This window comes from Malaclemys terrapin, chromosome 9, assembly GCF_027887155.1.
Source record: "Malaclemys terrapin pileata isolate rMalTer1 chromosome 9, rMalTer1.hap1, whole genome shotgun sequence".
NCBI classification, from domain to species: domain Eukaryota; kingdom Metazoa; phylum Chordata; order Testudines; family Emydidae; genus Malaclemys; species Malaclemys terrapin.
Window position 1 is genome coordinate 64,658,470 of NC_071513.1, and position 14,530 is coordinate 64,672,999.

General features: G+C 41.9%; 1 protein-coding gene across 3 annotated transcripts in view; it reads right to left on the bottom strand.

Moving 5' to 3' along the window:
• The window catches only part of LOC128843068 (retinol-binding protein 1), a 123,908-nt gene that overhangs the window by 15,678 nt on the left and 93,700 nt on the right, over nt 1–14,530 (bottom strand). The window contains exons 1-2 of one of the 3 annotated variants that reach the window (XM_054039580.1): nt 12,415–13,558; nt 11,531–11,709 (exon numbers count right to left, since the gene is read on the bottom strand). In XM_054039580.1, coding sequence (XP_053895555.1) covers nt 11,531–11,709; nt 12,415–12,487 — 252 coding nt within the window. In that variant the 5' untranslated portion in view covers nt 12,488–13,558. Of the gene's footprint in view, nt 1–11,530; nt 11,710–12,414; nt 13,559–14,530 lie in introns of those variants that run through there. The other 2 variants (XM_054039579.1, XM_054039581.1) reach the window with 2 other exon arrangements.

The window sequence follows — 14,530 nt, forward strand, 5'->3', positions numbered from 1 at the left end:
TGCAAGTAAATGATTGAAGTCTGATCCCTTTATACAAGTATTGCTGGGTTTACATGTTATAGAATGCTGGAAGTTCATGACTGGTGTAAATAAATAAATAAATACCGGCCATAGAAAATACTTTGATTTTCCAGTTTTGCCCACTTGCCTTTAAGGGAGGCGATTTAATTCAGGATCTGGTTCTGCGAGATGTCTGCTTCCTCAATGAAGCCAATAATAGTCGAGGATGCTCGATACTTTGCAGGATGAGCCCCTTTTGTGTCATTTAAAGCCAAGAACACTGCAAGGAAAAACTGCGCAAACTTCAAGGGCACTACATAGAAATGCAAAGTTATTGTTGCTGACTCACCAGACCAGACCCCAAGAGTAGAAAAAGGGTATGTGTCTGAAGCTGAGAAAACTAGGGGCAAAGGCCCTGCAGTGACAAACACTGGCAATATGCCTAGATCGGGAAAAAAGTTTAGGTTGAGGTTCTGTATTTTGTTATTTAAGGTAACAAAAGTTTGCAGCACCTCTGCCCTTTCACTCTTCTCTACATAGCTTTGGAGCAGACCCAGTATCAGGAATCCGAGAGTTTATTGCTGAAATGAACAAAATTATGGTCATCATCTGATGTGATCAAACATGAAGCAGAAAATTCATCTTTCCCTTTTGACCTATGTCAGAATTTGAACTTATGTCTCCAGCAAATGACAGGCTAGTTGAAATAATCCATTAATCTACCTTCTTGTACAATATTTTGACAATATTTCAACTACTACACAGAAATTGTGAATCCAGTGGGAATGAAGCAGTCATTAAAATATTCTCTCTTTACATCTACAAGTTGTTTTGGAAAAATGCAAGTTACAGAAGATGGACTCGGGTGAGGAGAAGAAATGGTAGGCCTCCTCTGAACCCATGACATGGCTCCTCTGCAAATAAAAGACAACGTGGGTGATATAGTCACCACCAGACCAGTGACACAAAGATAAGCTAATAAAAACACAATACACTTAAAGTGACATAGTATGAGTTAGTGTCACATGGACATTCTTCTGACACTTCTCTAGTCATACAACAGGAATCATAGGATGAGATTTAGCTGACGCAAAGTCTGATACAATAATATTGAGTACAGGTGGAGAATTAAAAATCCAGAAGATGTAAGGTATCTCAATAAATATACAAAAGCTCACTGAACAGCAAACTCATAATAAGTGTTGCCCTAACTGTGACTCAGAATCATGAGCAGGAATAGGACAATGTCAGCAAAAGGACAGCCTGGAGCTAAACAAGTGAATTAAGCTAGACAAGACATTCTATCTACTTTGTAACAAAGAGTTTCATCTGATAATGCATGAAGCAATCCACTCCCCTGAAAATGCAGTTTCTCTCAGTGGACCTTCTGAATCAAAAATGTGTGCACTTTTTATTTTCCAACTGCAGTTGGGATTTACTTCAAATGTACATGAAATCCAGAAAGCTGAATCCTCTATGGAAATGCCAAGAAAACAAAGCTATTAGGTTCCCAAACTGTTGAAGTTGTATAGGCTCTGAAACACTGCATAAGAAGAAGATGATGACATGAAGAACACGATGGCTGAACCATGTGTAATGAAATCAGTTCCTTCATGTTTCCTATTTGCCTGTCTGTGTGGCTCATTTTTTTTTCACAATCATGAACCTTGATAAGCCAGAGACAAATACAATTTCTTGAACGGCACCAGTGTTGTGCTGGAGAAAGTATGCAAAACTGGCTTCCAACAAGGTCCTCAAAATGCAAGTGGTCTACAGTAGTAAGACAATGCTGTATCCTAAGAGATGCTCTTATTACCTGTTCAATGAGTTTCATGACAGACTTGCCAGAAGTCCAAGAAAAACTGAAGTTTGAGATGCTGGGAAAAATATTTCTTCCGCAAATGACTCATCCCAAGTATACAAAGCTTTTCAGTATCTACAAAGAATTTTAAAATGTTTGGTTTCTCCTTTCAGCTTGGAAATGATGCAGGTGGGCAGGAACTGTAGCTAAAGAAGTGGTGCCAAGAGCTTGCCTGTCTGTGAACAGAAGGACCATGCACAACCTATAGAAACATTTGTCTCATTTAGTTTATGGATATGAATGTATTGCGTTTTGACCTGACTGTAGAAATTAAATGCACTTGAAAGTTGTCTTCCATTCCCCTGGAGACTCTTCCGATGGGTTTGGGATAGTGGACCATTGAGCTAGAATGTGGCTTAGAGACGGAGCCTGTGCTGAAAGGGCTGCAAAAGTGTTTCCTATTGACAATGAATCCTCAGGATTCTTCAGCCAGATTTCTTCCTGGGGTGTACATGGCAGTCGCACCTCTGCCACCCTGTCAAAGCTTGCAACAATATTCCCAGGAGCAGAGAAGAGAATTGGGCCAGGATTACAGTATCCCACTAGTTAAACTATCTGTGTGTTGAGCCTGTGTTTCCGAGCCACATTGGGTAGATCTACACAGCAGGTGGGAGGGTGCTTCCCAGAATGGATAGACCGACATGCTCGAGCTGTCATGCTCAATGTAGGATGGTGGCTGTGGTGGCATGGATGGCAGCTTGGGTTAGCCTCCCAAGTGCGTACGCGGGGGTTAATCAGGATTGTACTCAGATGACTGCACTGTAGGGGGAAGGGCTGGCTCAGTGGTTTGAGTGTTGGCCTGCTAAACCCAGGGTTGTGAGTTCAATCCTGTGATGTTGTGCAGTCTATATGGTTTTATAAAAACTTGATAATAAGTCAATATAATGTAACTGGGATAGTTTTAGAGAAAATATGGTAATAAGTGAATATAACATAACTGGGATATGCTTCATGCAAAAGGTCTCTTGTAAGGTATCATTACAAAGCTTATAATCTACTGAGTATGATCATCTGATTTGTATAAATGTACCACTCTTGTATCTAAAACTAGAAATATAAAATGTAACTCTGAGGGCCTATTGTAATTATGTAAAGTGTGGGCCATTAATGATGGTCTGGAATCTTGATGACTCCCATTGTCTGCAGATGGCTGTGTTTACTTGTGAGTATTCCTGTATATGTGTGTGCTGGCAAGTGGGCAATGAAGTCTTGCAGTGACATGTGATCATGTCACCTGAACTGGAATCCATCTTTAACCTGGTGCTTTTCCAGTGGGGGGGGGGGGGGGTGGAAACCCAGAGGGACAAAGGGTTCCTACCTTATGCAAAAGATATATAAAGGGGTGGAAGAGAACAGAGAGGGGAGAGGAACCATCATGAAGAATCCCCTAGCTATCACCTGAGCTGCAACAAGAGCTGTACCAGGGGAAAGAATTGTGCCCAGGCCTGGAAGGTGTCCAGTCTGAGAAAAACTTACTGAAACATTTCTGAGGGTGAGATTATCTGTATTTAGTTTGATTAGACACAGATTTGCACATTTTATTTTATTTTGCTTGGTGACTTACTTTGTTCTGTCTGTTACTACTTGGAACCACTTAAATCCTACTGTCTGTATTTAATAAAATCACTTTTTATTTAGTAATTTACTCAGAGTATGTATTAATACCTGGGGGAGCAAACAACCGTGCATCTCTCTCTATCAGTGTTATAGAGAGCGAACAATTTATGAGTTTGCCCTGCATAAGCTTTATACAGGGTAAAACGGATTTATCTGGGTTTAGACCCCATTGGGAGTTGGGCATCTGAGTGCTAAAGACAAGCACACTACTGTGAGCTGTTTTCAGGTAAACTTGCAGCTTTGGGACAAGTGATTCAGACCCTGGGTATGTGTCTGGAGCCAGACGGGAGTGTCTGGCTCAGCAAGACAGGGTGCTGGAGTCCTGAGCTGGCAGGGAAAACAGGAGCAGAGGTAGTCTTTTCACATCGGGTGGCAGCTCCCAAGGGGGTTTCTGTGATCCAACCCATCACAGTTTACATTTTATATTTCTAGTTTTAGATACAAGAGTGGTACATTTATACAAATCAGATGATCATATTCAGTAGATTATAAGCTTTGTAATGATACCTTACAAGAGATCTTTTGCATGAAGCATATCCCAGTTACGTTATATTCACTTATTACCATATTTTCTCTAAAACTATCCCAGTTACATTATATTGACTTATTATCAAGTTTTTATAAAACCATATAGACTGCACAACATCACAAATCCTTGAGGAGGCCACTTAGGGATCTGGGGCAAAATCAGTACTTGGTCCTGCTAGTGAAGGCAGGGGGCTGGACTCGATGACCTTTCAAGGTCCCCTTCCAGTTCTAGGAGATAGGATATCTCCATTTAGGGGGGAGGGATAGCTCAGTGGTTTGAGCATTGGCCTGCTAAACCCAGCGTTGTGAGTTCAATCTTTGAGGGGGCCACTTGGGGATCTGGAGCAAAATCAGTACTTGGTCCTGCTAGTGAAGGCAGGGGGCTGGACTTGATGACCTTTCAAGGTCCCTTCCAGTTCTAGGAGATGGGATATCTCTGATTATTATTATTTTTAGCACACTAGATAGAGCAGGGTGACAGTCTACATACATTGTGTATGTACACAATGGAGCTGTTTATTTCATCCTTTCCCCACATTCACACTTGTACTCTCACTACCATGATCTGGCCCCCAGTGTCCTGTCTTTTGCAGCACCAAAAGTTAATTAAAAACAAATAAGTTGGTAGGGTGTACCACAATGGCCCTCTCTTGCTGTGGGTACTCCTCTGAGTTCTAGCACCTGGAAACAGAAATTTGCCACTATAGGACTCTGGAACATGTTTGTTCAACTAGGGTATGTCTGCACAGCAACTAGATGCCCACAGCTGGCCCATTCCAGCCAACTCGGGTGCTCAGGGCTCTGGCTGTGGGGCTGTTTCATTGCTGTGTAAACTTCCAGGCTCAGGCTAGAGCCTGGGCTCTAGGACCCTGTGAGGTGGGATGTTTCCAGACTCGGGCTGCAGCCAGGAAACAGAAGTCTATACAGGAATGAAACACCCCTACAGCCCGAGCCTGAGTCAGCTGGCACGGGCCAGTCGCGGGTTTTTCTTTGCTGCATAGACATACCCTTATAGGCCTGCTCAAATCTCTACTGAAAGACAAACTGGCCAGAATGTGGGCTCCGCAGCAGAGGGCTGTAAATTCTAATGTGCACTAACGTGTCCCACACTAACTGGCCCATATGGACAATGTTGGTGTGCACCAAAAGTTCCTTAGTGTACATTAATGTAGCAGTGTTTGAAACAAGCCCAGAAGATAGAATGGTAGAGAGACGACAGGGACTGAGGGATGTTTTATCCTCAAGATGGGGGATGTAAGGGCATACTTGAAAACACAGAGCAAGGAGCCCAGAGGAAGAAGAACTGTTACAGAAAGACGGAATCAGAAAAGGAGACAGGAACACAAGACACATGAATCAACCTGGGGGTCAAGTGGAAGGGCTGCGGATTTAGAGGCAGATTATTCAACACATCTCATTAAAATGGCACAATTGATAATGAGCCTCAGACTTGCGCTGAGTACGACTTTTTTCTCTGAGTTGTCCCATTGAAATCCCTGTGATTATAATTACAGGGTGCCTGCTTTTCGGTAGATGTGGTCTTAATTATGATTCCTGATATAAAATAGATTAGCAACAGTTCATTCCTCTTGTAGAATCCTATATACTGTGGACTAGACCCTGCCTAAATACTCGTTAATTAACTTCACACCTTATGTTATGTTATAATGGGCCCAATTCTGACCTCACACTTGTGTAAAGCAGAAGTGACTTGAAAGAAGCAGATAGCCTTATATGTAGTGGGAAAGAGCTCAGAACCAATCCTATCAAGCCTACTTATTCCATTACTGAATGTAACGGAATAAGGTTACATTTATTTGTAACAGTCAAATAATTACTTTAAACCAGGGGTAGTCAACCTTTCAGAAGTGGTGTGCCGAGTCTTCATTTATTCACTTTAATTTAAGGTTTCGTGTGCCGGTAATACATGTTAACGTTTTTTAGAAGGTCTCTCTCTATAAGTCTATATTATATAACTAAACTATTGTTGTATGTAAAGTAAACAAGGTTTTCAAAATGTTTAAGACGCTTCCTTTAAAATTAAATTAAAATGCTGATCTTACACTGCCAGCCTGGGGTTCTGTTCACTTAGGCCAGCAGCGGGCTGAGCGGGCCTGCAGCCGGGACACCGGCTGTCAAGGGACTGGCAGCCGGGACCCCAGACCTGGGGGGGGGGGCTTCAGGGGTCAGGGCAGAGGGCTGGGAGGTGCGTGGGGGGGTGCAGGGCAGAAGGCTGGGTGTGTGGGGGGGGATGCAGGGGTCAGGACAGAGGGCAGTGGGGTGTGATGTGGTTCAGGGGTCAGGGCAGAGGGCTGGTGTGTGTGGGGGGTGTAGGGCAGAAGGCTGGGTGTGGGGGGGTTCAGGGGTCAGGGCAGAGGGCTAGGGGCTTGGGGGGGTACAGGGCAGAAGGCTGGGTGTGGGGGGGAGTTCAAGGGTCAGGGCAGAGGGCTGAGGTGTGTGGGGAGGTGCAGGGCAGAAGGCTGGGTGTGTGTGGGGGTTCAGGGCAGAGGACTGGGGGGCTCAGCTCGTGGTGGTGTTCCCAGCCCCCTGCCCTGAGCCGCTCAGGGCAGGGGGCTGGAAGGGATATGCCCTGTTCCACCCCCTTCCCCACGTCCCTACCTCTTCTCTGCCTCCTCTATGGAGCAGCAAGCATGCTGCCGCTCGGCTCTGCTCCACTCCTGCTCCCCCTCCTCCTCCCCCTCGCATGGGCTATCAGCTGATCGGCACAGGGAGAGGGAGGAGGAGGGGAGGAAAGCACCATGCTGGGGGAAGAAGTGGAGGAGGAGGGAAGCTTGGCTGCTGTAGGACCAAGCTTCTGCCTCCTGCCCCTGCAAGGGAGAGCGGTGGGCGGGAGGGCTGAGTGGGGCTGAGGGCCAGGACCGAGGTAGACAGCAGAGTGCCAGTCAAAATCGGTTTGCATGCCATGTTTGGCACACGTGCCCTAGGTTGCCAACCCCTGCTTTAAACTATTGTAATGTACATGCAGAATAGACACATCCTTTCGCAAATTTAAGGCTCCGATAATTAGTAAAGGTAAAGACTTTTTCTGTGAGTAATACAGATTAAGTCAAATCCGAGTAATAAAACTCAACAGCAGAGGGAAAATACTGTGAAAATATACATTTCTGCTGTGGACCCATGTGAATGCAGGCATCTTGATTGCATTTCTCAAAAAGATAAAGTTACATGTTATCACACAGCTCTTTCTAAGCAAGCACTCTATTCTTAAGGTGAACGCATCGCAGAGAAAACCTATTAAAAACAATAAATGAACCCATACACTTTCTAAAAAGCTTACCAGAAATCAACCAACTCCAACAAGGACTCGAGTAGGTGTCAGTCCTTCCAACCCTTTCTTAAGGATTTGGGGCCCTTCTTTGAACAGAAGGTCCTGTCCATTTGCTGGATCAGTTTAAACTCAGACTATTTATCCCAGAGTCATTTCTTGTCTGTTGGTCTCTGGAGAATCAGTATATGTGAGCCTTCCCAGGAGGTGGTACCTCTGTAGTGAGGTTACAACTGGGCTGATTTGCCTTGATCACCACCCGCTGTTTTTAGTTCTTGGAAGAGGGGTGGTAGCCCTCCCCCATGGCCTAGAACACATCATACATAAACCATTATTTTAAAACAATGATCATGAAAGATATTTAAACTTAATTCATCAAAGGTCTCCCAATGATATTGCAGGAAATTGCCTTATCACAGGAAGAATTTCCCTCTCTGCTGGCTACTTGTGTCCCAGAGATGTTCAAGTGATTACTGCTACTGTCTGTTTAGATACTACTACTGCAGTCATCATGGGGGATGTCCAATAAGTGCTTTTTATAAAACCATCTTGGCACAGCCTAGTGGAGGCTGGGTGCAAAAGAGACCCAGGGGCAAGACCAGATTAAATCAGCAATAAACCCATCTCGGTTTTTCCATGTTTTCCTAGCAATGTGGGATTTGCCATACTGAATCAGACCCATTGGTCCAACAAGCCCAGTCTGGCCTCTAGCAGTGATCGATATTGATGCTTTAGCAGAGTATAAGGAAAAAAACCCCGATGAAGCACCTAGCTTATTAATATCAACCCCACTCGTGACATTCTGTACCTCCTTTAAGCCACATCAAAAAGTCTTTGTTCTCTAATAAGAATCAGCTCAATTTCTTTAGTCTTTCCTCATCACAGGTGCTATTAAAATTTGGAATTATTTTAACTACTCCACAACCTGTCAAGGTAACATTTTCCCTATGGAAATATGACCAAAATCTAAACTAAGTGTTCACAATTAAGTCTCACCAATTCTTTATCTTGTACCAATATAAATTACTCTGTTTATAGTATCTCTTAATTCATCTGCTTTTTAAAAATAATCTACATACAGTGGACTAGTGGCATCACAGGGGATTCTGATATAAGCCTATGATTCCAGGAGCTGGGGCTTTAAGAGAAACACTAAATATTGTGAGGTAAAATTGCAAGAGTTGGCAACACTCCTGAGAAGTCGGGGAATGAGCATGCAGATAAGATCTAGGAAAATAATAGTTGTTAGTTAAAAGGAGAGTTGTTGTACAGATGTTATTCACAACCACTGCAACTACCTAGTTATTTATAACAGATATCATCAAAACATTGAAGTTTTACATTAGATGCTTACATCCAAAACAGTTATGCATATTACCAACAAGAATTTTCTCAAAACTGAATTTTCTGATACCTCATAGGCAGTATCTCTGAAATATGCTTCTAGTACATCATCTCAGTGTAGGATTTACTTGAACCACTTTTCTATCGAAACACTATTTACTTGGGCTTCAGCCTAGTTTCCCAGATGTGAAAAGGCATTAGCAACAGAAAAGGAACCTTCTACGTGAATGGAGTGCACCACTGTGGGTAAGTTCTTCCCCTTCTTAGTTCCCCTAATCCTCTTCTGTTGCTGCACAGCTGTGCTTGCAGCACGTTCCTGATTTTACTTCATTTGGAAGCACTCATACAAGGCCAGGTAGTGCTTTTATTATCATTTACTAATGGTACTAACATAATGCCGAAAGGTCCCAGTAAACATCTCATAGTAAGAGAGAGTGTCTTCCCTGAAGAACTTCCACTCCTTGCCTTGTCTGTTTAAGATTGTGAGAAAAAGAGGTATTATCCCCAGCCTACAGATGGAAAACTAAGGCACAGAGAGATTCAGTGACTAGCCCAAGGTCCTACATGGAGTCTGTTATCTCAAGTCCCAGTTCAGTGTCATAACCACTGAACCATCCTTCCTCTCAGGATACTCAAATCACAATCCCTCCCAGCACACCGGGGAAGTGTGCAAGATGCAGCATCTATTTGGAAGGTGAAGCCATGCTCACCTTCCCAGCTCATGCCAGTGTGGAAGAGAGAAGGAATCAAGGCCAAATTCCACCTTCTTCCTGCTCCCTTTAGAGTGACTTGCCCCCAGGAACACTAGGCAGGAACAGTCCCTGTGCTTATTGTGCCCTCCTTCATTTGTGCCAGGGTCAGAAACTATCTGGCCCAGAGACTAGTGATTAGTCACTCAAAGGCTGTTGGCACCACATTGCATATTGTTCTCAGGGCATGGAGAGCAAAACAAGCTGAGACAGTTCCAGTGTGCAACTCTCCTATGATGTAGGAGAGCTGGGATCTCATTCTTTAAAAAAATAATCCATTTATAATTCCATAGGAAGCACTAAACTATAAACTACACTATTACCAAGGCAATTATGGCAGATATAATACTCTTTTTCACCCCTGGTGTCTGGGTTCTGAAGCAAAGAATACTGAAGGTTTAGCGGGCCCATGCAGTGGCTTGCCACATATCTAGCCATTCCCTTTCACTGGATCTCATAAACCTTCCTTTTCCTGCCGTTGCTGGATCAAAAGTAAACATCTACATCCTGATATCAGAAAAGAATATTGATCAGTCATAGAGGTGACCAGTTTTTTTTTTTTTTTTTAAGAATGGGAGCCTATTATTTCATTTCTGCTTTGTTTCCCTGTTACAACGGCTGGTAAAATAATTTTCTTTAGCTCGTCAGCAATTCCTGCGCTTTGGGAGATTGCAGAGATGTCATGACCTCGGACTAATGGGAGAGATAACATCCAGTCTCTGACTCAGCTAAGTAGCTTGATATTCTTGAGCCTTTTCTGTTAATTGGTATTATTGGTCATGAGATACCTCTTGCCAGAGACAATATTTTGTAAAAGCTCACAAGGGAGAGCTCTTGGAGCCACTTACCTACTGTAAGATTTGCTCTGGTTTTGTCTTGTTAAATGGATGTGTTAAGCCTGCTGTCTGTAGTGTAGTGAAACTCTCCATTGTTGACCAATATATGCTGGCTACTTACATGTATATTATATTGATGACATGTATTATCCACACCATATATATTAAGCACAAATATTACCAAGCATAAATATAGCAGTTAAACAGTCTAAATTGGCCTATATCTTTATTATATTCCTGTTCACTTATGCTAAGTATTTCATAACACTTTGCATAGCTGAAGTAAACTATGGCTTAGGTAGATAGGAAAGCTGTCAGGATCAGGACATGTGATTATTGTATTATAGCAACAGAATGGGAGTTCCCCTCACAAGCTAGCTACCCTAGGACAAACCTAGGAGGTGTCTTCATGTTCTTTAGTCCCTCAAACATGTGTGTTCAGAACAAAAATAAGGGGTACATCATGCTACCAGAAAAATAAGGTAGAAAGCTGATCAGTTAAATCTAGTTTCAGATGACATACACAGTACCTTTTACTGGTAAACAGGTAGGGGATAAAAAGATGGTTTTAGGGGTGTAACTTCGGGAGCACACCTTCTGTGCAAGGTGAATGTAACAATGCTGCATGAGACAGCTTCCTGGAAAATGGTATCATCCATATAGAACCTTTTCCCTGTACTTTATTATTATTGGCCTAGAGCAATAAACCTGACTGGCATTGGTTATGGCCTCTTGAATATATTTCATAACAAACCAGAGTGTGGTCAAGCAATTGACTATGCAACTTATCAACACCATAGAAGTGGGGGAAGGAGGGGAGAGAGGGGGGGGGGAAGGCACCAGTTCCTAAACATTAGGGGCCTCCGTCCTGTCACCCTTGCTCATATTAAGTAGTAAATTACCCCACTGAAATCACCCTTGCTCATATTAAGTAGTAAATTACCCCACAGGGTTGCTTCTGTGGTGAAGCATTACTCAATATAAGAGTGGCAGAATTTGGTTATTAATGACTTTTTGAATAGCAAATATCACTCTACAATTACTTTATACTGGAGACAATTTAAACCTAGTGCCTGTTCTTTAATAAAATAAATAGCTTCACATTCAAGTTTAACATTAACATTTCTTTATTGTAAAGACAAGCTAAAAACAGTTTGCAGCCCTGTCTAAATGAAGCTGTCAAATACAAAAATTCTAAGAACCACCACATGAAAATGTCTTGCCTCTGCATCCCGCTGCAAGACCTAGGATTATTACTAATTATTTCTAATCTTTTTTGTCATGCAATAGTAACAGTTCTAATTCTTACCATGCATTTGCGATCATCCACCCCTGCTAAATCCTCCTCAAACTCTTTTCCTACATCAAATTCCATGATGTAGTTTCTAAAAGTGCTTAGCGTTTTAATGATCATATGATCTCCATTCTGAATGATTTCTTTGTCAGGTTTTAGCAAGTTGGCAATTTTTCTCACAGCAATGTTTACATCTGAAAACAAAACGGAAAAAAAAGATCTGCAGTAAAGCCACAAATCTACAACAATACAAGACTTGTACAACTTGAGAGGATTGGGATAGACCAAAACACAAATAAATAGTTCCCTGGCTGTTTTACTAAAGTTCATTACACGTGAATTAATTTGCTTACTTGGAAAAAACCTTTGTACCCTTTACATTTGTTACCACAACAAACGTGTGTTTCTAAACAAACAGATGAAAGGAAACATGACATTACTAATTCCTACTGAGATATTTGAACAAATTCATTCTGATTACTTAAAAATGCTACTTCTATAGAAATAAGCATTTTACGTGCCTCCCTGCCAACTGCATACACACAAACTTTTATATCAAGCACATTTTGTTTTCTTTCCACCTACATACACTCACTTTCTCCTCTCTTGAATTTTTTTTTTTAAATGTTGAGAGAATAAATTTTGCTTGCCCTTTAAAGTTCTGTAGTTGAATCTCTGCATAGATTAGTGGTAGTAAGGTAAAAAGCAAACAGGTCGTTTAAAGCAAATCAAACAAAACTTTGCATAAGAAAGTAATCATATTTTTTGAAGAAAGCATTTTTTAAGAATGCATGAAAATTGTGGCTGTGACTATCCCAGAAGAAATCAAATCCAACCCAAGACTATGATAGGTGGCATTTTATTGATTATTTGCTAAAGAAACATGAAAGGAATCTTACCCAGTGCTTTCAGATACTCCTCAAAATTGTCATTGCTAAGCATTTTCCAGTAACCATTGAAATTTGCAGGCATTTCTGGGGTATATGATCGCCAAAACCAAAGCCTCAGAACAGCGAGTTGATTCTGTACCACACAGCTCAATGTCTGTCCTCTGTGGTGAGTTTGAACTCTGGTTTCTTTTATCTGTTCTTCAGACCATGCAGTTATACGAGCCTCTCTAATCCGATTACCGCTGAAGGGTTACCATTAAATCCTTCCACAAAGCTGAACCTTTTAGATTTATAATGACAGCAGGATGGCTTCATTTAAATGGAATGGAACTTTCACCTTTCATACAATGGCTGTAAGGCCACTGATTATCTGAGTATCCATTTTATCCACATTACTCCTCCCCTTTTATGCTGCTTAGAAAATAAGATGGCTGGTTTAGGCATGTGGATGGACGTTACAATAGGTGGCTGGGTATAGTGGACATATTGGATGGCTTCTGCAGATAATTGAAATCCTGTTTCTTTGGAGTATTTGAGAATATTTTCAGTGTTTTTTTAATCTCTTCCCCTCAGAAGAGGATCACACAAACTCTACCAGTGAAAGTAATTGTGTATTCTGTTTTAGAGTCTAGTAATAAGCCATGATTATACAGTCATCTTCAAGCGAGGGGTGATGCCAGATATTGACTGGTTGGTGAATTGATGGCTCAGGAAAAGCCAGTCATTATTCAGCAGAGGTTATTACTAGGGAGTAATGGCCAATTCCAGTTATCTTATGTCTTCATCAGTGCTGCATGTCTTTATTAATCAGAGCGTGCTGTTAGTTAAGGGAATGCAAACCATGTTCAGACACTGGAACAAGAAGCATTTCAGGAGACATTACATACAGCTGAAGTGAGCAAGTGAAAAGTTAGTGCTACAGTACCAGATTATTCAAACAATAATAGATCATTGCTTGAAGGAAGTAGCCTGAGATTGTAGAATCTTCCTACACTTAGGGACAGGTCATGGCTGTCAATTTAAAAGCAAATAAAACACTTCACACAAGCTGTAACCTGCCTGTGGCATCCACTAATGCAAGAGTTCATAAAGTTAAACAGCACAGCTAGATTTTAAAAGGGGCTAGAGAATTTGATGACCAAGTATACCAGTTGTAGTTGTGCAAGCTGAAATACAGATAATCAGATCTCATGCTTTTGGACAGAAGCTAAATCACCGCCAGTAAGAAATGTTTTCCCTAAATATACAGCACTGCATGATAAGCTCAGTGGTTATGAGGGGAAGGTGGAATGTCACCTGGAAAGCATCATGTAAAAGTAGCTGCTTGACATTTCAAACAGACTTGCTGTACCAATGTGACATGACGCAGTATTGCAAATACTATATTCGTATGTTCCTAATGCAACAGTGGGCAGGGGCAACCAGGCTAACATCATTCTTGATCCCTCAGGCATTGGAAGTTCACTGAGAACAGATGAATATCCTCTTGGATCTTCAGAAAAGATGTATGTGGAGTAAATACAATGTAATAATTGTACATAACATCCTGATGCAACAGGGTGACATGTATGCTCCAGCTCCAATCTTGCAACAGAGACAAAGGGAGCGTAGTCAATCTGATTTTGGAGTGGGAAAACTGCATCTGAAATCAGATGCAAATAACATAGCAAATGTCTTCCTTGACCCTTTATCTTGACTCATGTTGCAAAGGGTATCCTGCTACAAAGAGCTGAACTAACGAAGAGCTAAATGACATATCCAGATAGATCTCCATAGTACATACCAAGCTTTATTGTAAGTATAAAATGCATGTCAACACCCAAAGGTCATTTTAATTTATAACCTTGTCATTTCAGATTATGTAAATATGGAAATTAAACAGCTACATGTCTCTATCAGTGCTACATCATATAGTAGCGACCACTCCCTGAGCTATGGGGCAGATCCAGAGGTAACGTATTGCTACTGAGGGAAGTACAGTGAAAATGTGCAGCCAAGGACAGTCACAACAATCAAGACATGATGATTCTCCAGTACCTTCCAAATAGCCTGTGACTGGAAGTGGACTATCACTCTGCTCAGCTCCCGCTCAGTGTCCTACTTGCAGTTTCTCCATCTTCACGTC